The sequence below is a fragment of the Lates calcarifer genome, unplaced genomic scaffold (genome assembly GCF_001640805.2).
Source record: "Lates calcarifer isolate ASB-BC8 unplaced genomic scaffold, TLL_Latcal_v3 _unitig_630_quiver_968, whole genome shotgun sequence".
Taxonomy (NCBI): Eukaryota; Metazoa; Chordata; class Actinopteri; family Centropomidae; genus Lates; species Lates calcarifer.
Window position 1 is genome coordinate 11,652 of NW_026117860.1, and position 20,033 is coordinate 31,684.

The following is a 20,033-nucleotide window of genomic DNA, read 5'->3' on the forward strand; positions in this document are numbered from 1 at the left end:
CACACACACACACACACACACACACACACACACACACACACACAGTATCTGAGCCTCTTTAGTTTAGTTTCTCTTTTACCGAGCATCTTGTCGCAGATCATTTTCTCCATCTGAAGGTGATGTAGCTGTTTTTCATGTTTTATCGTTACCTGTCGTTACCTCCGGTTAATCAGACGTTGTTGTGATGTTACTGTAACAGAGTTTTATGTGGAGTTGAAGCGGTAGAATAAGAACAGCTCTGACTTTCTGTGTGATTAGATGGACTCTACAGGACTGATGTGGACTCAGTGTGGCAGTCAGAGGGGCCGAGGACCTTCACTCTGTTGTTGTTCTTATAGAAATCATTCTGACCGTTTTCAGAAAGAACAGTAAACCTGGCTCTGCTCTTTATGTGGCCTCATCTGGTCCTTACATGTGATCCAGAGTCAGACTGTGGATCACACAGACTAAAAGACACCTTCACATTTATGAACAAGTTCCATTACATATTTATAACAGAGAATTATCACAGTGTAGGATTTATAGACTGCGTCACAAATGTGTCTTTAAACCAGGAAATAACGTTGCACTTTTTTTCACTTCCTCTAACTGCTGGGTGAAACCACAGTGTGTTCTAGAAACTTCCTGTTGTGTGACTGAGCTCACAGTTTTTATTTAACTCACTGTGAAGAAACCTTCACAGCTGTTCTGTGGTTTTTATTTGTTCACCTCAGTGCATCAGACTGTTTCTCTAAACCTGTCCACACTGTTTATTCAGCCACAAGAATCTCTCAGTAAGAAACTTATAATAATTACTGTGTCTGTTTATCCTCAGCCTGACTTTAACAACTGGAAACTGTTTGTAGTTTCTGTTCTGGTCCAACAACAGTCCTTCTGTGTGTCAGTGAATGTAAATGATCGTCCATGAATGTGTGTGAGCTGAGCTGCTGCTGACTGCAGCTCCATGACTCCATCTAGTGGACTGATAGAAGTAGAGCAGCTGATGGCAGCTTCCTCTGCCTCACTGCTGTCTGACTGCATTCAACTGACTCTGATATGAAAGAGGAAAGAAGAAGATCAGTGGAGGAGCAGCTGAGATTTCTCCAGGAGAAATGATCTGAGTTGATGAGCAGATGAATGATTAGTGTTTCCTCTCCAGGTGAAGGTAGAAAGTGTGTGTGAGCTGATGTGGATGTGAATGGAGCAGCATGAATCAGAGTGAGGACAGAGAGGAGGGAGTCCCTCCCTCTAAAACCACTCTGTGTGGGGAACATGAGAGCCAGACCAAAGCTCAGAGGTGAGATGAGGATCTCTAACTGTCCATGACTCTTCTCCATGTCAGAGCTCAGCACTCACATCACTGCACCATCATTATTCACACTCACTGCTCTGTGTGTGTTGTGTTCAAGCCCAGAGCAGCAGCACTCACCACACTCTGCTGGACCTGGACCTGGACCTGGACCTGGACCCAGCTGTGTGTCCACAAAGAGCAACAAGTCAATGGATCGTCCTCAGAACTTTAGAAAGTCTGTTGATGGAAGGTGAGAATTTCAAACTGACAGAAAGACATTTCACAGTAAAAGTTAGTTTTTGTGTTTGAACATATTTTCCATCAGTTTTTATCCAACATGCAGATTCATCAGTTCTGTTTTAGTTTCAGGATCCAGCAGCAGAGACCAGACTCTCCTGAACCCAGCTGTCTGTCTTTAAAGAGTGACCGGTCAAAGAACTGGTTGATTGAGTTTAAAGGGCGACGTCCATCAGCTGATCAGATGTAAGCTGTAACTGACAGTAAGACTCAGGTTATTCTAGAAAAGAACTAGTTTGTACGACGTGTTGTTGGACCACGTCTGAAATCAAAGTGTTTCTATCTGTTGTGAACGTCCACACTGGAAGGTGGAGGTAAAACTCCGGCCGTCAAAGTGAGTGGTGAAGCCAAACACTGAGCTGAAAGCTACAAACAGCTGCAGACTGAGCTGTTGATTCTCAGTGGGATCAGCAGGACTAGTAAACCTTTACCACTACAGGGAGTCGTCTGATTCACTCTTCACATCCAAATATGACTTGATGGACCTTTAGCTTGTGTCTGTCTCTGTGTGGACAGACATAATGTGAGCTAATTCTTCATGATTCCTCCACAGAGTGGACCAGGAGAGCTCAGAGCTTCCCAGTGGTCAGTCTGCCCAGCAGCATCAAACACACCTGGACTCCATATTTATGGTCTGTACATGGACAACAACTACTTTTACATCTGTTGTGTTGACAATAATCTCCATGCTGCACTTTTTAGACCAGTGGATTGTCAGTGTGTCCAACATGGATCTGATGTTTGGCTCCATGATTTTAGTTTGATGGAGTCATTCAGATAGTTTTCTGTTCCAGCTGCTGGAGGAGAACATCGTCACTTTTGTGAAGAACGAGCTGAAGAAGATCCAGAAGGTTCTGAGTCCAGATTACCCAGAATGCTTAGAGAGTCAGAGGGAGGATGAGGAGGTGTTGGACGGTGAGGATGAAGAGCAGAGGAGGAGCAGCAGAGAGGAGTTTCTGAAGATCACACTGAACTTCCTGAGGAGAATGAAGCAGGAGGAGCTGGCTGACTGTCTGCAGAGCAGTAAGAGGATTTCTCTAAAGATTTAACATGATGGAGAAATGAGACGTTTACTGACGTCTCAACACATGGAGGGAAATATGTTCATATATGCATTCTGTAGGAGGATTAAACTGTCATATATACTTTATAAATCACTTATTGATGTTGTTTCTTTGTTCATTCAGGACACGTTGCTGCAGTTTGTCGACGTAAACTTAAATCTAACCTGAAGAAGAAGTTCCAGTGTTTGTTTGAGGGGATCTCTAAAGCAGGAAACCCAACCCTTCTGAATCAGATCTACACAGAGCTCTACATCACAGAGGGAGGGACTGGAGAGGTCAATGATGAACATGAGGTCAGACAGATTGAAACAGCATCCAGGAAACCAGACAGACCAGAAACAACCATCAGACAAGAAGACATCTTTAAAGCCTCACCTGGAAGAGATGAACCAATCAGAACAGTGATGACAAAGGGAGTGGCTGGCATTGGGAAAACAGTCTTAACACAGAAGTTCACTCTGGACTGGGCTGAAGACAAAGCCAACCAGGACATACACTTCACATTTCCATTCACTTTCAGAGAGCTGAATGTGCTGAAAGAGAAAAAGTTGAGCTTGGTGGAACTTGTTCATCACTTCTTTACTGAAACCAAAGAAGCAGGAATCTGCAGGTTTGAAGAGTTCCAGGTTGTGTTCATCTTTGACGGTCTGGATGAGTGTCGACTTCCTCTGGACTTCCACAACACTGAGATCCTGACTGATGTTACAGAGTCCACCTCAGTGGACGTGCTGCTGACAAACCTCATCAGGGGGAAACTGCTTCCCTCTGCTCGCCTCTGGATAACCACACGACCTGCAGCAGCCAATCAGATCCCTCCTGAGTGTGTTGACATGGTGACAGAGGTCAGAGGGTTCACTGACCCACAGAAGGAGGAGTACTTCAGGAAGAGGTTCAGAGATGAGGATCAGGCCAGCAGGATCATCTCCCACATCAAGACCTCACGAAGCCTCCACATCATGTGCCACATCCCAGTCTTCTGCTGGATCACTGCTACAGTTCTGGAGGATGTGTTGAAAACCAGAGAGGGAGGAGAGCTGCCCAAGACCCTGACTCAGATGTACATCCACTTCCTGGTGGTTCAGACCAAACTGAAGAACATCAAGTATGATGGAGGATCTGGGACAGATCCACACTGGAGTCCAAAGAGCAGGAAGATGATTGAGTCTCTGGGAAAACTGGCTTTTGATCAGCTGCAGAAAGGAAACCTGATCTTCTATGAATCAGACCTGACAGAGTGTGGCATCGATATCAGAGCAGCCTCAGTGTACTCAGGAGTGTTCACACAGATCTTTAAAGAGGAGAGAGGACTGTACCAGGACAAGGTGTTCTGCTTCGTCCATCTGAGTGTTCAGGAGTTTCTGGCTGCTCTTCATGTCCATCTGACCTTCATCAACTCTGGAGTCAATCTGCTGTCAGAAGAACAACCAACCTCCCTGTGGTCTAAACTGTTTAAAGACAAATCAACACTTTTCTACCAGAGTGCTGTGGACAAGGCCTTACAGAGTCCAAATGGACACCTGGACCTGTTCCTCCGCTTTCTCCTGGGTCTTTCAGTGCAGACCAATCAGACTCTCCTACGAGGTCTGCTGACACAGACAGGAAGTGGTTCATGGACGAATCAGGAAACAATCCAGTACATCAAGAAGAAGATTGAAGAGACTCCCTCTGCAGAGAAAAGCATCAACCTGTTCCACTGTCTGAATGAACTGAATGATCGTTCTCTAGTGAAGGAGATCCAACAGTCCCTGAGTTCAGGACGTCTCTCCACAGATAAACTGTCTCCTGCTCAATGGTCAGCTCTGGTCTTCATCTTACTGTCCTCAGAAAAAGATCTGGACGTGTTTGACCTGAAGAAATACTCTGCTTCAGAGGAGGCTCTTCTGAGGCTGCTGCCAGTGGTCAAAGCCTCTAACAAAGCTCTGTAAGTACAAACAGAACATGTAGAGTTAGATTTATTATCAGAATTTAAAGACACTGCTGTCTTTTCAACAGGAGAGAAATTAATTTCCTTTCTTCTTTAATTCCTTATCATCATCTCTTCAGACTGAGTGACTGTAACCTCTCAAAGAGAAGCTGTGAAGCTCTGTCCTCAGTTCTCAGCTCCCAGTCCTCTAGTCTGAGAGATCTGGACCTGAGTAACAACAACCTGCAGGATTCAGGAGTGAAGATGTTGTCTGTTGGACTGGAGAGTCCACACTGTTCACTGGAGACTCTCAGGTCAGATTACATTATTTATGAAGGAACATGTTGGACGGTTCAGAGCACAGATACCAACACAAGTCACCACTGAGCTTCATACTGCCAGTTCATGCTACTGGCCTTTTAAATTACAGGAATTTGTAAACTCCACCAGGAAAAATGTTCCCTGTACAATTGTTCTGTACATGATTCAGATATTAAACCTCTTCCTGCTTTCTGTCATGTTTCCCTTCCTTTTTTTATCAGGTTGAATCAAACCAGTCTTACAGAGAAAAGCTGTCAGGAGATATCATCAGTTCTCAGCTCCCAGTCCTCTAGTCTGAGAGATCTGGACCTGAGTAACAACAACCTGCAGGATTCAGGAGTGAAGATGTTGTCTGTTGGACTGGAGAGTTCACACTGTTCACTGGAGACTCTCAGGTCAGGATGTTTACAGTATATTCCTAAATTTATCTCAGTACATTTTTACCTTTGCCTTGTTACCATGTTGCCTTTACCTCTTGCAGCCTGTCAGGCTGTCTGATCACAGAGGAAGGCTGTTCTTCTCTGGTCTCAGCTCTGAGATCCAACCCCTCCCATCTGAGAGAGCTGGACCTGAGCTACAATCATCCAGGAGACTCAGGAGTGAAGCTGCTGTCTGCTGGACTGGAGGATCCAGACTGGAGACTGGACACTCTCAGGTATGGAGAGGCCTGCTGCAGCCACAGACAATGTCTGATAGAGGAGGAAGAGCTGGAAACATTTTCTCTGTCACAGCTGATGACAGATCTCTACACAAGAGCTTTGACTTCAACAACAACAGAGGAGTTTTCTCCTAATTATTACTTCAGTCTCTCATTATGACTCACTGAGTCATATTGAGGAGAAAAGATGTCACAGTGATGAAATCAGCTGTTGTCAGCTGTATTCTGTGACCTGAGCAGGAGTTTCAGCTTTATTACCACTACAGATGTTTTTAATTACTTTATTTCCTGCTGTATCAGCACAAAGCAGCTTGGAAACATTTCAGCTGCAGCTGGTTTAACTGCTCCTGAACCAGTGACTGAGTGATTTCACCACAACAATCCTAAAGACTTCAGAGACATGTTCGGTGTTGACTCTCTAATAATATCACACAAACAACAATAACACCGTCAACACTGCTCAGAGACATTTATCTCCCAGTGTCTCCAACCAAGGAGAAAATAAAAGAGAATTAAATCAGGTTGCACCAGGGTGAACGACATGACGCATCCAATTTGTGTCCAGATTAAATTACATTTATAAAAGTGGTTTTATATTCATAAAACATATTAAATAAAACTACAGTATCTACTTTAATGTTTCAGATAAATTTGGGGAAAACAAAATGTTAAAATATGGGAGAAACAATGTTCCAAATTGCAAAATTGCCATTCAGTGTAATGGTCCGCACTTTGATTTTACCATTACATCTTTTAATAAACATAAAATACAAAGTTAAAGTATATTTGTTTTCTTGGCATCTCTGAATGAGTGTTGGCTGTGTTATATTAAAAGGACAAAGTCTCGCTGTTTATCTTAAGTACTGAAATAAACAGGAGACGTTTGTACCAGATTCACAGTTCATTAGAAATCATTCAGTGTAACAAGATAAAGAAGCCATTATAAAATCATATTGAAAACTGATAGTCAAGTGACCGTGACATCATCAAAAGGACCCCTGAAGACCCCTGTGGTTCTGCAACAAGGTGAATTTAAAAAGACAAAATGATGATGTTTTAAAACCTCTTTTCATCTATGACCCACCATCATGTCTCTGTCTTCTAAAATATCAACAATCAATAATCAATAATCAGCTTCACCTCTCTGAGATCCTGATCTTGTAATGATCAGATCTTTTGTTGTGTTTAGGAGATAATAAATCACATCAAACAAATGTCACAGCAAATAAGATGAAGCCACAAAGTCACAGCTTAATGAAAACTATACAGTAGCTGCAGGTTCACTAGACTTCCTCTGTACACAGGACAACGTCTGAACCTCAGCTTTGTTTCCACTTTTTAACTCTGAGATCAGTCAATGAACATTATAGACAGAGAAAACACACACACACACACACACACACACACACATCAAATGTTGAAGACAGATGATTAAATCTTCATCAAGCCTCCATCTGAACAGAACCATCAAACAGTCTGTGTATGAGAGCCATGTAATGTCCATGTTGTCCTGCTGAAAGAGAATGTGCTGGTCTGACCCCCCTCCTCCTTTCAGGGTGGAGCCTGGTGGAGTCCGATGGTTGACACCAGGTCTGAGGAGGTGTAAGTGTGTTTTTCATTTGATTGATGAAAACAAAGCAGCTTCAAACTGTCAATCAATGATCAGATGATCGATCAATAACTGCAGCTGTGTTGTGTCTTGTTCTCTCCATCAGATTCCTGTCAACTCACAATCGACACAAACACAGTGAACAGATTCCTCAAACTGTCTGACAACAACAGGAAGGTGACACGAGTGAGAAAGGATCAGTCATATCCTGATCATCCAGACAGATTTGATCAGTGGTCTCAGCTGCTGTGTAGAACTGGTCTGACTGGTCGCTGTTACTGGGAGGTCGAGTGGAGAGGAAGGGTTGATATATCAGTGAGTTATGGAGGAATTGGAAGGAAAGAAGGCAGTGACTGTAGGTTTGGACTGAACGATCAGTCCTGGAGTCTGAGATGCTCTGAGGGTGGTTACTCTGTTTGTCACAGAAAGTGTGTAACATGTGTTCCCTCCTCCTCCTCCTCCTCTGTCTCTAACAGAGTAGCAGTGTATGTGGACTGTCCTGCTGGCTCTCTGTCCTTCTACAGAGTCTCCTCTGACTCTCTGATCCACCTCCACACCTTCAACACCACATTCACTGAACCTCTGTATCCTGGGTTTAGAGTCTGGTCCTGGTCCTCTGGTTCCTCAGTGTCTCTGTGTTGAGTGTAGCAGAGAGAGTCTCCTCCTGTTAGAGATCAGTCCAGTCCAGGATCACAGCAGCTGATGTTATTTAGTACCAACCTGATCTCTGGCTGGTTTTAACTGCAGACTGTAAACCCAACATGTTTTCCACATGATTGACAGTTTGACTGTAAAATGAATCAAATGAACAGAGTCCAGTTGTTGTTGTTTTCTGACAGTAAATGACTGGGAGGTTGAAATCTCTTTCACTTGACGTCCATCTTGTTTTTCATCTTTAAATGATAGTGTGACGTCCTTATGTGCTCCATATCTGGACTCTACTGTAAATACAAAGATACACACTGGTTTGTTTGTTTGTTATTTTATCAACATCTTATTTACAATAAGATGAAGCTTTGGTTTTGAAAATACAGAATCATTTGTGATATTGGTTGTTATTTGTGGTCGTCTCTCTGGTCACAGTGAAAATGTGAACCATGATGAAGATACAGTCCTGTCTGCACTTCAGCCACTTCCTTCTTCTGTACAGCAGTGGAGTCTCGGGGCTCATACTGACGACCAGACTCAGTCCAATCACATTTGTCTGTTCAAAAATGAAGATCTGACTCTTGGCTCCTGTTTTTTTCCTCCATACAGACGATCTGACGATCAGGCTGTCCAGTGTCGCTCTGCCCTCTGTTTCCATCACGTCTCTACTTCCACAGATTTCTGGTTGTAAAGTTCACAGCCTGCTCCGTGTGTGAACTGTGAGGCAGCTAAAAAACTGTAACCAGTCTTCTTAACAGAAGCATCGACTCTTTGACTTTTAGTCGGCAGCTCTACAGGCAGTGAAGCCAAAGCTGTGATGAGGATAAATCTTCTAGTTCAAACATCAAAGGAATCTGAGCTCATGTGTAAACCAAGAGTTTGAAGTTGGTCCAGCTCCGAATAACAAGTAAAAACTCTGAGTGGGATGGAAGTTTAAGGTCTGCTGTGTTTCCAGGAATCCTATCCATAATGTTGTCAAACTCAAAAACTAACAAACGCTTTAGTGGACGTACTTTGACGTGGACAATCCTTTAAGTCAAACGAGAGTCTTTCCTCCATGAAGAATGGTGTCTGTCTGTTCAGGACTTGTACAAAAGGTCTGTTCCACCCCTGAATTTTGTTTTGACCCAAGAGCAAACTGGTTAATGCCACAAATTCTCTTAAATCTCTAAACTAACTACTTAACAACAAGTTTGTTTATACAGCTGTTTTTTGCATGAAGCCTGCTGAGTCTGTACATTTAATGATTTTTTAAAATTAATCTTATCTTATCTTATCTTTATATACATAAGAGCCTTAATGATCGGCTTGTGAGTTCAACATAAACCTGTTGCTCGAACAAGACATCTGAAGACGTCCTTTGATGACCAAGTGAACGTTTGTAGCCACATTTGAGGAGATTCCCTTCAGTATTTCCTGTGATATTTTCAGTCTGTACGAGACCTGCTGTTTGTGGACCTGTTGTTACCTTTTTACAGTTTATTTTGTTCTGAATGTGGCACTGTGTGTTGAGATGCTGCTGCTGAAAATACAGACGATCTGTATTTGAAACAACAAGTCCTCTAATCTACATGACAGAAATGACAATGAGATAAAAACTTACTGTCAGATATATAAAGTATCTGAACACTTCTTCCACCAGTGACAGTCACATGATAAGAGAAACACACTAACAGATGGAGGCAGTGGTATTCCAGCAGCTCCCAGTAAAATCCCTGTTTTTGTCAATGGAGTCTGGTAGAGATATACAACAACGTGTCAGGTTTTCTTAACACTCAAAGTGTCTGTTCACATTCAGTGTTACTCACCAGAACTCACTGTGTGTGTCCACAGACGTGTATTTTCTTCCTCACTAAACTTTTCCAAAGCTGGTTTTCAATCGTCCATGTTCACTTCCTCCAGTCTTCTTCTTCTTCGCTGCCTTTGTTGGGGACTCTGCGGGATATCCTGGCATGTTACCTCCACCTGTTGATGGGTGGAACAGTGTGTTACTATGAGGTAACTGGTTTCAGAGAGATTTCAGATAACCTGAACATTAAGATACCAGAGTATCAATGATCTGTATAGGATGTTTTCAGATGTTTTCTGTTTCCAGGGGTAAGGAGACCCTGTTTCCTGTTACAGTGACAGACAGTGGAGCATCAGAGGGAAAACAACACAGTTTACAGTCAAAGTGTTTTCTTGTATAAAAACTGTCACTGAAGGATTTGGTCTGTGAAGTACAGTATCATGGTGGCTGTGAAAACGAACCTTACATTTAGGTTAACATGCCACATCTTTGATGTTTCATAATATAACAGATATTAAAATCATAAAAATCCTCACATTTGAGGAGCTGGAACCAGAGAATGTTTGTTTATGAATAAACTGTACTGTATAGTGACTGTAAATTCTATTTACAGTTCAATTGTTTTATTTATAATCTATTCAGGCAGGTCAGTGTTGATTTTATGTGTTTAATGATTCAGACCTCAGCTTGTTTTTCAATGAAATATCCTGAAAGTACTATTGTACCTTTCATTATTTCATAATATTCTTAACACATCTGTTCTACGGACAAGTCATAAAGTCATAAAAGATCATTTTTTCTGCCTAATGTGTCTGCTTGTTCTAAAGGGTTAAATGTTAACCTTCATTTTTTCTAGTGTAATATGAAAACATCCTACAGCAAAATGCTCTGAGGAAAACAGCATGTTTCTGTGAGTAAAGCAGAACTTGAACCCTGTTCGTTCTGAAAACCTCCTGATGAACCACATGGACTTTTACATCAGCGGCCGCCTTCTCCGCCCCTTCTCCGGGTTAAAGTTGACTTTCACTTTCTCTGCTGATCGTGGCGCAGCGTCTTTCCTCCATCTAAAGGTAATGTAAGCGACATGTGTCAGTGTTTTCCTGTTGAATGAGTCTTGCTCATGTTGTTAGTGGCGGCTGCTGTCAGCTGCTTCCACTGGAAACAGCAGAAATCTGCCGCTCGCTTCTTCAACTCACTCACAACTAACGGCTGCGTCTTTAACCCATATGTGGAGATGTGGAGTTGAAGCGGTGGAATCAGAGTAGAAGCAGAGTCAGTTGATGTCAGTAGTTGAACACTGAGTCGTTATTACTGTGTAGCTCCACTTACTGATGACTGAAGGCAGCTTTTCCCGCCTCAATCAGCCTGTGGAGGAGACGGAGAGGAGCCGCTGCTCTCTCGCTGTCTGAGCCACTAAAGTCGGTGTGAGCTCGGCCGGACAGCCGCTGGAGAACAGCTCTGACTTTCTGTGTGATTAGATGGACTCTACAGGACTGATGTGGACTCAGTGTGGCAGTCAGAGGGGCTGAAGACCTTCACACTGTTGTTGTTCTTCCACAAATCATTCTGACACTAACCTGTCTCAGTCTCTGTACTTTACTCGAGGATTTTCATTTCCTGCTTCTACTAATGTGATAATAATGAGTCATTCTGCAGGAGACACTTTGGCGCCATCTAGTGGACTGACAGCATATTCAATCTTGGATGTGAATGGAGCAGCATGAATCAGAGTGAGGACAGAGAGGAGGGAGTCCCTCCCTCTAAAACCACTCTGTGTGGGGAACATGAGAGCCAGACCAAAGCTCAGAGGTGAGATGAGGATCTCTAACTGTCCATGACTCTTCTCCATGTCAGAGCTCAGCACTCACATCACTGCACCATCATTATTCACACTCACTGCTCTGTGTGTGTTGTGTTCAAGCCCAAAGAATCAGAGACCAGACTTTGCTAAACCTGGACCTGGACCTGGACCCAGCTGTTTGTCCATGAAGAGCGACTGGTCAATGGATCGTCCTCAGAACTTTAGAAAGTCTGTTGATGGAAGGTGAGAATTTCAAACTGACAGAAAGACATTTCACAGTAAAAGTTAGTTTTTGTGTTTGAACATATTTTCCATCAGTTTTTATCCAACATGCAGATTCATCAGTTCTGTTTTAGTTTCAGGATCCAGCAGCAGAGACCAGACTCTCCTGAACCCAGCTGTCTGTCTTTAAAGAGCGACAACTCAAAGGGCTTGGACATTGACTTTAAAGGGCGACATCCATCAGCTGATCAGATGTAAGCTGTAACTGACAGTAAGACTCAGGTTATTCTAGAAAAGAACTAGTTTGTACGACGTGTTGTTGGACCACGTCTGAAATCAAAGTGTTTCTATCTGTTGTGAACGTCCACACTGGAAGGTGGAGGTAAAACTCCGGCCGTCATAGAGAGGGGGGAGACGTGATGTGGTTTAAATATGGAGATAACTCCTCCCATGTTCAGACAGTCTCTCCTGGAAGACATTCATAGTGTCCACCTCAGTCGTTGACATGAAAAGAGACAGAAACAGTTTGTGTGAAGAATGAAAAAAGAGCTGAGAGAGAAGTTGAAACCCCGCCTACTTTCTGACCTCCACACAGCTGACCAATCACTGAGGGAGGTGGGTGTTTCAGACGCTGTTCCACCATCTGACAAACACCTCTGATGGAGTAAACTGATCCCTTACAATGCTCCTGATTCATGTTTCAACTTTACTCAGTGAAACTTTACTGCTTCATTGTCATTGTTCATACTGGGAGCTGCCCAGTACAACCAGTCTGATACAAGCAGACACTGAGCAGCTCCACTGGAGCAGCTGGAGGTTGTAGGTGCCTTGCTTCAGGGCACTTCAGCAGTGTTGAGTGAGGGAGGGAGAGCTATATGGAGGGTTGGTGAGAGCTGTTGGGACTAAACCAAAGTGAGTGGTGAAGCCAAACACTGAGCTGAAAGCTACAAACAGCTGCAGACTGAGCTGTTGATTCTCAGTGGGATCAGCAGGACTAGTAAACCTTTACCACTACAGGGAGTCGTCTGATTCACTCTTCGCATCCAAATATGACTTGATGGACCTTTAGCTTGTGTCTGTCTCTGTGTGGACAGACATAATGTGAGCTAATTCTTCATGATTCCTCCACAGAGTGGACCAGGAGAGCTCAGAGGTTCCCAGTGGTCAGTCTGCCCAGCAGCATCAAACACACCTGGACTCCATATTTATGGTCTGTACATGGACAACAACTACTTTTACATCTGTTGTGTTGACAATAATCTCCATGCTGCACTTTTTAGACCAGTGGATTGTCAGTGTGTCCAACATGGATCTGATGTTTGGCTCCATGATTTTAGTTTGATGGAGTCATTCAGATTTCTGTTCCAGCTGCTGGAGAAGAACATCGTCACTTTTGTGAAGAACGAGCTGAAGAAGATCCAGAAGGTTCTGAGTCCAGATTACCCAGAATGCTTAGAGAGTCAGAGGGAGGATGAGGAGGTGTTGGACGGTGAGGATGAAGAGCAGAGGAGCAGCAGAGAGGAGTTTCTGAAGATCACACTGAACTTCCTGAGGAGAATGAAGCAGGAGGAGCTGGCTGACTGTCTGCAGAGCAGTAAGAGGATTTCTCTAAAGATTTAACATGATGGAGAAATGAGACGTTTACTGACGTCTCAACACATGGAGGGAAATATGTTCATATATGCATTCTTTAGGAGGATTAAACTGTCATATATACTTTATAAATCACTTATTGATGTTGTTTCTTTGTTAATTCAGGATCTCCTGCTGCAGTTTGTCGACATAAACTTAAATCTAACCTGAAGAAGAAGTTCCAGTGTGTGTTTGAGGGGATCTCTAAAGCAGGAAACCCAACCCTTCTGAATCAGATCTACACAGAGCTCTACATCACAGAGGGAGGGACTGGAGAGGTCAATGATGAACATGAGGTCAGACAGATTGAAACAGCATCCAGGAAACCAGACAGACCAGAAACAACCATCAGACAAGAAGACCTCTTTAAAGCCTCACCTGGAAGAGATGAACCAATCAGAACAGTGATGACAAAGGGAGTGGCTGGCATTGGGAAAACAGTCTTAACACAGAAGTTCACTCTGGACTGGGCTGAAGACAAAGCCAACCAGGACATACACTTCACATTTCCATTCACTTTCAGAGAGCTGAATGTGCTGAAAGAGAAAAAGTTGAGCTTGGTGGAACTTGTTCATCACTTCTTTACTGAAACCAAAGAAGCAGGAATCTGCAGGTTTGAAGAGTTCCAGGTTGTGTTCATCTTTGACGGTCTGGATGAGTGTCGACTTCCTCTGGACTTCCACAACACTGAGATCCTGACTGATGTTACAGAGTCCACCTCAGTGGACGTGCTGCTGACAAACCTCATCAGGGGGAACCTGCTTCCCTCTGCTCGCCTCTGGATAACCACACGACCTGCAGCAGCCAATCAGATCCCTCCTGAGTGTGTTGACATGGTGACAGAGGTCAGAGGGTTCACCGACCCACAGAAGGAGGAGTACTTCAGGAAGAGGCTCAGAGATAAGAAGAAGGCCAGCAGGATCATCTCCCACATCAAGACCTCACGAAGCCTCCACATCATGTGCCACATCCCAGTCTTCTGCTGGATCACTGCTACAGTTCTGGAGGATGTGTTGAAAACCAGAGAGGGAGGAGAGCTGCCCAAGACCCTGACTGAGATGTACATCCACTTCCTGGTGGTTCAGTCCAAACTGAAGAATGTCAAGTATGATGGAGGATCTGGGACAGATCCACACTGGAGTCCAGAGAGCAGGAAGATGATTGAGTCTCTGGGAAAACTGGCTTTTGAGCAGCTGCAGAAAGGAAACCTGATCTTCTATGAATCAGACCTGACAGAGTGTGGCATCGATATCAGAGCAGCCTCAGTTTACTCAGGAGTGTTCACACAGATCTTTAAAGAGGAGAGAGGACTGTACCAGGACAAGGTGTTCTGCTTCGTCCATCTGAGTGTTCAGGAGTTTCTGGCTGCTCTTCATGTCCATCTGACCTTCATCAACTCTGGAGTCAATCTGCTGTCAGGAGAACAACCAAGAATAGATAAATCTGCAGAGACACTTTTCTACCAGAGTGCTGTGGACAAGGCCTTACAGAGTCCAAATGGACACCTGGACCTGTTCCTCCGCTTCCTCCTGGGTCTTTCACTGCAGACCAATCAGACTCTCCTACGAGGTCTGCTGACAAGGACAGGAAGTGGTTCAGAGACCAATCAGGAAACAGTCCAGTACATCAAGAAGAAGATTGAAGAGACTCCCTCTGCAGAGAAAAGCATCAACCTGTTCCACTGTCTGAATGAACTGAATGATCGTTCTCTAGTGGAGGAGATCCAACAGTCCCTGAGTTCAGGACGTCTCTCCACAGATAAACTGTCTCCTGCTCAATGGTCTGCTCTGGTCTTCATCTTACTGTCCTCAGAGAAAGATCTGGACGTGTTTGACCTGAAGAAATACTCTGCTTCAGAGGAGGCTCTTCTGAGGCTGCTGCCAGTGGTCAAAGCCTCTAACAAAGCTCTGTAAGTACAAACAGAACATGTAGAGTTAGATTTATTATCAGAATTTAAAGACACTGCTGTCTTTTCAACAGGAGAGAAATTCATTTCCTTTCTTCTTTGATTCCTTATCATCATCTCTTCAGACTGAGTGGCTGTAACCTCTCAGAGAGAAGCTGTGAAGCTCTGTCCTCAGTTCTCAGCTCCCAGTCCTCTAGTCTGAGAGATCTGGATCTGAGTAACAACAACCTGCAGGATTCAGGAGTGAAGATGTTGTCTGTTGGACTGGAAAGTCCACACTGTTCACTGGAGACTCTCAGGTCAGGATGTTTACAGTATATTCCTAAATTTCTCTCAGTACATTTTACCTTTGCCTTGTTACCATGTTGCCTTTACCTCTTCAGCCTGTCAGGCTGTCTGATCACAGAGGAAGGCTGTTCTTCTCTGGCCTCAGCACTGAACTCCAACCCCTCCCATCTGAGAGAGCTGGACCTGCGCTACAATCATCCAGGAGACTCAGGAGTGAAGGTGTTGTATTTTGGACTGGAGAGTCCCCACTGCCCACTGCTCAGGTCAGGATTCATCAACCATTTTAACTAATGCTCATTTAAAACAGCTAACCTGTGTAGGATTGTGTAAAGAAGATTTTACTAACCTTTGGCAGAACTTTCTAGACTCAGACAATTTCCTTATTATTTTTCTGTATTTTTACTGCAGATTTTCAGTTATTCAACTGCACTGATGACATTTACGGTATATTCCTAAATTTGTCTCAATGCATTTTAAGTGGGTCAAAAACAATAGAATAATATTGCATAATATAATAATAATATAATCTACACTGCTCAGAGACATTCATTTTTAATTCAGTCAGAATTAAAATCAGGTCACACCATCATGTCTCTATCCTCTACTATATCAGTTATCAATAATCAGCTTCACCTCTCTGAGATCCTGATCTTGTAATGATCAGATCTTTTGTTGTGTTTAGGAGATAGTAAATCACATCAAACAAATGTCACAGCAAATAAGATGAAGCCACAAAGTCACAGCTTAATGAAAACTATACAGTAGCTGCAGGTTCACTAGACTTCCTCTGTACACAGGACAACGTCTGAACCTCAGCTTTGTTTCCACTTTTTAACTCTGAGATCAGTCAATAAACATTATAGACAGAGAAAACACACACACACACACACACACACACATCAAATGTTGAAGACAGATGATTAAATCTTCATCAAGCCTCCATCTGAACAGAACCATCAAACAGTCTGTGTATGAGAGCCATGTAATGTCCATGTTGTCCTGCTGAAAGAGAATGTGCTGGTCTGACCCCCCTCCTCCTTTCAGGATGGAGCCTGGTGGAGTCCGATGGTTGAGACCAGGTCTGAGGAAGTGTAAGTGTGTTTTTCATTTGATTGATGAAAACAAAGCAGCTTCAAACTGTCACATTATTAACACAGACATTCATGTCCTTTTCTATTTGGACTGAAAAAAGACAGGTGATCCCATCGCCTTTGTGAAAATCTTGTTTCAAGCTTACATGTGAACCAGCGGATGATATTGCACATATAACTGGTTTGATGCTCAGTAAGAGACCCAGGCCTACGATTGTGAGAATGCAAAGTCAGGCAAAAGAGGCCATCTTGAAGCTGGCAAGAAACAGTGAGAGAGTTATTTTTTAGTGACATGAGAGTGACAATATTTCCCGATGTGACACCTGATATTGCCAGAAAGAGAGTTCAATTTAACAATATCAGGATGAGTCTACATGAGGCTGGGGTGAGGCATGGACTCCTGTTCCCTGCCAGACTTTATTGTTACTTATAACAGACAAGCAAAATTATTTAGGGACTGTGGTGAAACTAAAATGTTCTTAAAAGACGTAGTCTGTTCTGCAGTTGAAGCTGGAAAGATGGCATTAAAGGATGGCTTTAAACTGTGACTGGACATATTACAGAGTAAATGGTGAACTGATGGCATAATGAGAGAAAGGCATGTAATAGGGCCTACAAGAACTGAAAGTTAAGTCCTCCTGTGTCTTCATGCAACATTGAAGAGCCGTGTCAGCCAAGAGAACCCCACAATATCCAGAGCCTTTAGCATCTCAGGGCGAATCTCATCCTCGCCTGGTGCCTTGCCACCAAGAAGCTTTTTTTTTTTAAGTATTTTTGGGGTTTTTTTTATTTATAGGACAGTGAGAGAGAGAGACAGGAAACAGGGGAATGACATGCAGTAAAGGTCCGGCCGGATCGGGAGTCAAACTAGGGTCCACCTGCTCAGACCACTAGGGCCCAACCACCAAGAAGCTTTTTGACTACTGCAGTGACTTTGCCAGGGAATGGATGGGGCTTCCCCCAAGTCTTCAAACTGTATCCTCCACAGAAAACATATTGGCTGGGTTCAAGAGTTCCTCAAAGTGCTCTTTCCATTGCCTGACAATATCCCCAGTTCAGGTCAGCAGTTCTCCCCAGCTGAACACAGCCTGAGCCAAGCCCTCCCTGAGTGGCGAATGGTTTGCCAGAACTTCCTTGAGGCCAACTGAAAGTCCTTCTCCATAGCCTCTCCGGGCTCCTCCCACACCCATGGTACATTTGGATGCACAAAAAATTTGTCCAGAGGAGAGAGTTGAAGATCTCACAGACAGGGGCCTCCACCAGACATTCCCAATTCACTCTCACTACACGTTTCAGCTTACCAGGTCTGTCCATTAGTCTTCCCTGCCACCTGATCCAACTCACCCCCAGATGATGATCACCTGACAGCTCTGCCCCTCACTTCACCCGAGTGTCCGAGACATGCAGCCACAGCCCCTCTCCAAGAGTTTGGTTCCAGAGCCCAGCTTGGGCTTCTTCCCCACCAGCAAGGTGACATTCTACGTCCCCAGAGCTAGTCTGTAATGCTAGGCCTCGGTATGCCTGGATCCCCGTCCTTGCCTGCCACCCGGCATGCAAGACACCTGACCCCAATGTCCACATGTTGGTGGCACCTGTAACCACCATGGGGCCCAGTCAGGCTCAGGCTTGGCCACCAGATGCTCACCTGGGAGTTCCCCTTCCAGGGAACTTCCTGAGTACCTCGCCCGGATTGGGGAAACCGGACGAGGTACTCAAGCCTCCAGATAATCTATTATCAGGGTTTTTGTGAATCGCTCTTAGTCTGGTACCTCCCCTGGGACTACTTTCCTTTGGGAAACCCTACCAGGAGCTTTTGCTCCCAGAATCACTGGGACACACAAGCCACTCCACCACGTTTAGGTGGCGAGTCACACTAATAATGTTGTGAAAAAATGTGAAGGGGTCTGTCAGTTATGAGATTTATGAGTTTCAAGTTTTTCCACCAGATGTAGACATGTTCCAAATGCTTTAGTACTGTCACAGCTTGATTACTGTTCCATTATTTGGTCAATATCGAGATTAAAAATGATTACAAGTAGTTCAAAATAAAGCAGACCATTGTGCCTTACAGTGCTCCTACAGAACTAATGTATTAGACCTGAATAGTCTGGACCCCAGGAAGAATAGTGGAGACTTTATGTTGGTGCTAATGGGGATCCTAATAAAGAAAGTCATCATCAAACTGTCAATCAATGATCGATCAATAACTGCAGCTGTGTTGTGTCTTGTTCTCTTCATCAGATTCCTGTCAACTCACAATCGACACAAACACAGTGAACAGATTCCTCAAACTGTCTGACAACAACAGGAAGGTGACACGAGTGGAGGAGGATCAGTCATATCCTGATCATCCAGACAGATTTGATCAGAGTCCTCAGCTGCTGTGTAGAACTGGTCTGACTGGTCGCTGTTACTGGGAGGTCGAGTGGAGAGGAAGGGTTGATATATCAGTGAGTTACAGAGGAATCAGAAGGAAAGGAGACAGTAATGACTGTGGGTTTGGACTGAACGATCAGTCCTGGACTCTGATCTGTTCTGATGATGGTTACTATTTCTGTCACAATAAGACAGGTACATCCATCTCCTCCTCCTCTGTCTCTAACAGAGTAGCAGTGTATGTGGACTGTCCTGCTGGCTCTCTGTCCTTCTACAGAGTCTCCTCTGACTCTCTGATCCACCTCCACACCTTCAACACCACATTCACTGAACCTCTGTATCCTGGGTTTTGGTTCTGGTCCTCTGGTTGCTCAGTGTCTCTGTGTTGAGTGTAGCAGAGAGAGTCTCCTCCTGTTAGAGATCAGTCCAGTCCAGGATCACAGCAGCTGATGTTATTTAGTACCAACCTGATCTCTGGCTGGTTTTAACTGCAGAGTGTAAACCCAACATGTTTTCCACATGATTGACAGTTTGACTGTAAAATGAATGAATCTGACTTATTGGGGTAACTTCTGATTAACCTGTACTACTTAAGGTGGATCATTTTTACCCGAGTCCTGCTGCCATGAGATTTTACACGCTCAATATTGGCAACATGACGGAGAGAGGCTGACTCCACAGTGTGAGGCTGTATTGAGATTGTTGGTTGCAATTAAAATAAAAAATAAAAATTATTAATGTATTTACTTCTTTGCATTCTCCCTTTCCTAAAAAGAAAAATGAAACAGGTAGATAGTGGAAGGCAGAGATATGTGGATAAAAGGAACATTTGTAACGTGTCTCACAGTCATAGTTTACACAGTGAAACACATGGAAAGAATATGGCAGGATTTAGCATCATTAGTGTTGTATATTATCATTGTGAACAATCCTTTAAATGGGATGGGGGAGAGAGTGGAGGGACATTATTGTCCCGAAGGACAATAATGAAACAATTTGTACTGTACTCAGTATTAAAGATGGGAACTATTAGTGCAGACCACTTTATAGAAAACTTATATTTTTAACTTATATTAACTTATATATTTCATTCTGACTTGATGTCAGGTTCAGCTTTGTACTGAGGCTGCAGCTGAAATTATTGTCAGGATGAAGTTA

At 43.7% G+C, this 20,033-nt stretch overlaps 2 protein-coding genes across 4 annotated transcripts; both read left to right on the top strand.

Moving 5' to 3' along the window:
* Window positions 1-15: 15 nt before the first annotated feature.
* On the top strand, window positions 16-8,170 carry LOC108879328 (NACHT, LRR and PYD domains-containing protein 3). Of its 2 annotated transcripts, XM_051069131.1 has the most exons (12): window positions 16-116; window positions 1,139-1,276; window positions 1,389-1,520; window positions 1,634-1,753; window positions 2,121-2,199; window positions 2,362-2,590; window positions 2,755-4,552; window positions 4,675-4,848; window positions 5,077-5,250; window positions 5,337-5,510; window positions 7,069-7,115; window positions 7,229-8,170. In XM_051069131.1, the coding sequence occupies exons 2-12, from the start codon at window positions 1,188-1,190 to the stop codon at window positions 7,762-7,764; spliced, it is 3,552 nt and encodes a 1,183-aa protein (XP_050925088.1). In that variant the 5' UTR covers window positions 16-116; window positions 1,139-1,187; the 3' UTR covers window positions 7,765-8,170. The 2 variants fall into 2 exon arrangements, with proteins under 2 accessions (XP_050925088.1, XP_050925089.1); XM_051069132.1 differs by lacking the exon at window positions 5,077-5,250.
* Window positions 8,171-10,496: 2,326 nt separating this feature from the next.
* On the top strand, window positions 10,497-19,609 carry LOC127142135 (NLR family CARD domain-containing protein 3). Of its 2 annotated transcripts, none has more exons than XM_051069133.1 (11): window positions 10,497-10,629; window positions 11,216-11,368; window positions 11,481-11,603; window positions 11,717-11,836; window positions 12,714-12,792; window positions 12,951-13,176; window positions 13,341-15,123; window positions 15,246-15,419; window positions 15,504-15,671; window positions 16,453-16,499; window positions 18,741-19,609. In XM_051069133.1, exons 2-11 carry the CDS (start codon window positions 11,280-11,282, stop codon window positions 19,262-19,264), a joined length of 3,333 nt encoding a protein of 1,110 aa, XP_050925090.1. In that variant the 5' UTR covers window positions 10,497-10,629; window positions 11,216-11,279; the 3' UTR covers window positions 19,265-19,609. The 2 variants fall into 2 exon arrangements, with proteins under 2 accessions (XP_050925090.1, XP_050925091.1); XM_051069134.1 differs by having other exon boundaries at window positions 11,723-11,836.
* The last annotated feature ends 424 nt before the right edge of the window (window positions 19,610-20,033 follow it).

Coding starts and splice junctions, on each gene's coding strand:
- LOC108879328 (XM_051069131.1), top strand. CDS start 1,188: ATGAATCAGAGTGAGGACAGAGAGGAGGGAGTCCCTCCCTCTAAAACC. Junction 1,277..1,388: donor AGCCAGACCAAAGCTCAGAG/GTGAGATGAGGA, acceptor GTTGTGTTCAAG/CCCAGAGCAGCAGCACTCAC. Junction 4,553..4,674: donor AAAGCCTCTAACAAAGCTCT/GTAAGTACAAAC, acceptor TCATCTCTTCAG/ACTGAGTGACTGTAACCTCT.
- LOC127142135 (XM_051069133.1), top strand. CDS start 11,280: ATGAATCAGAGTGAGGACAGAGAGGAGGGAGTCCCTCCCTCTAAAACC. Junction 11,369..11,480: donor AGCCAGACCAAAGCTCAGAG/GTGAGATGAGGA, acceptor GTTGTGTTCAAG/CCCAAAGAATCAGAGACCAG. Junction 15,124..15,245: donor AAAGCCTCTAACAAAGCTCT/GTAAGTACAAAC, acceptor TCATCTCTTCAG/ACTGAGTGGCTGTAACCTCT.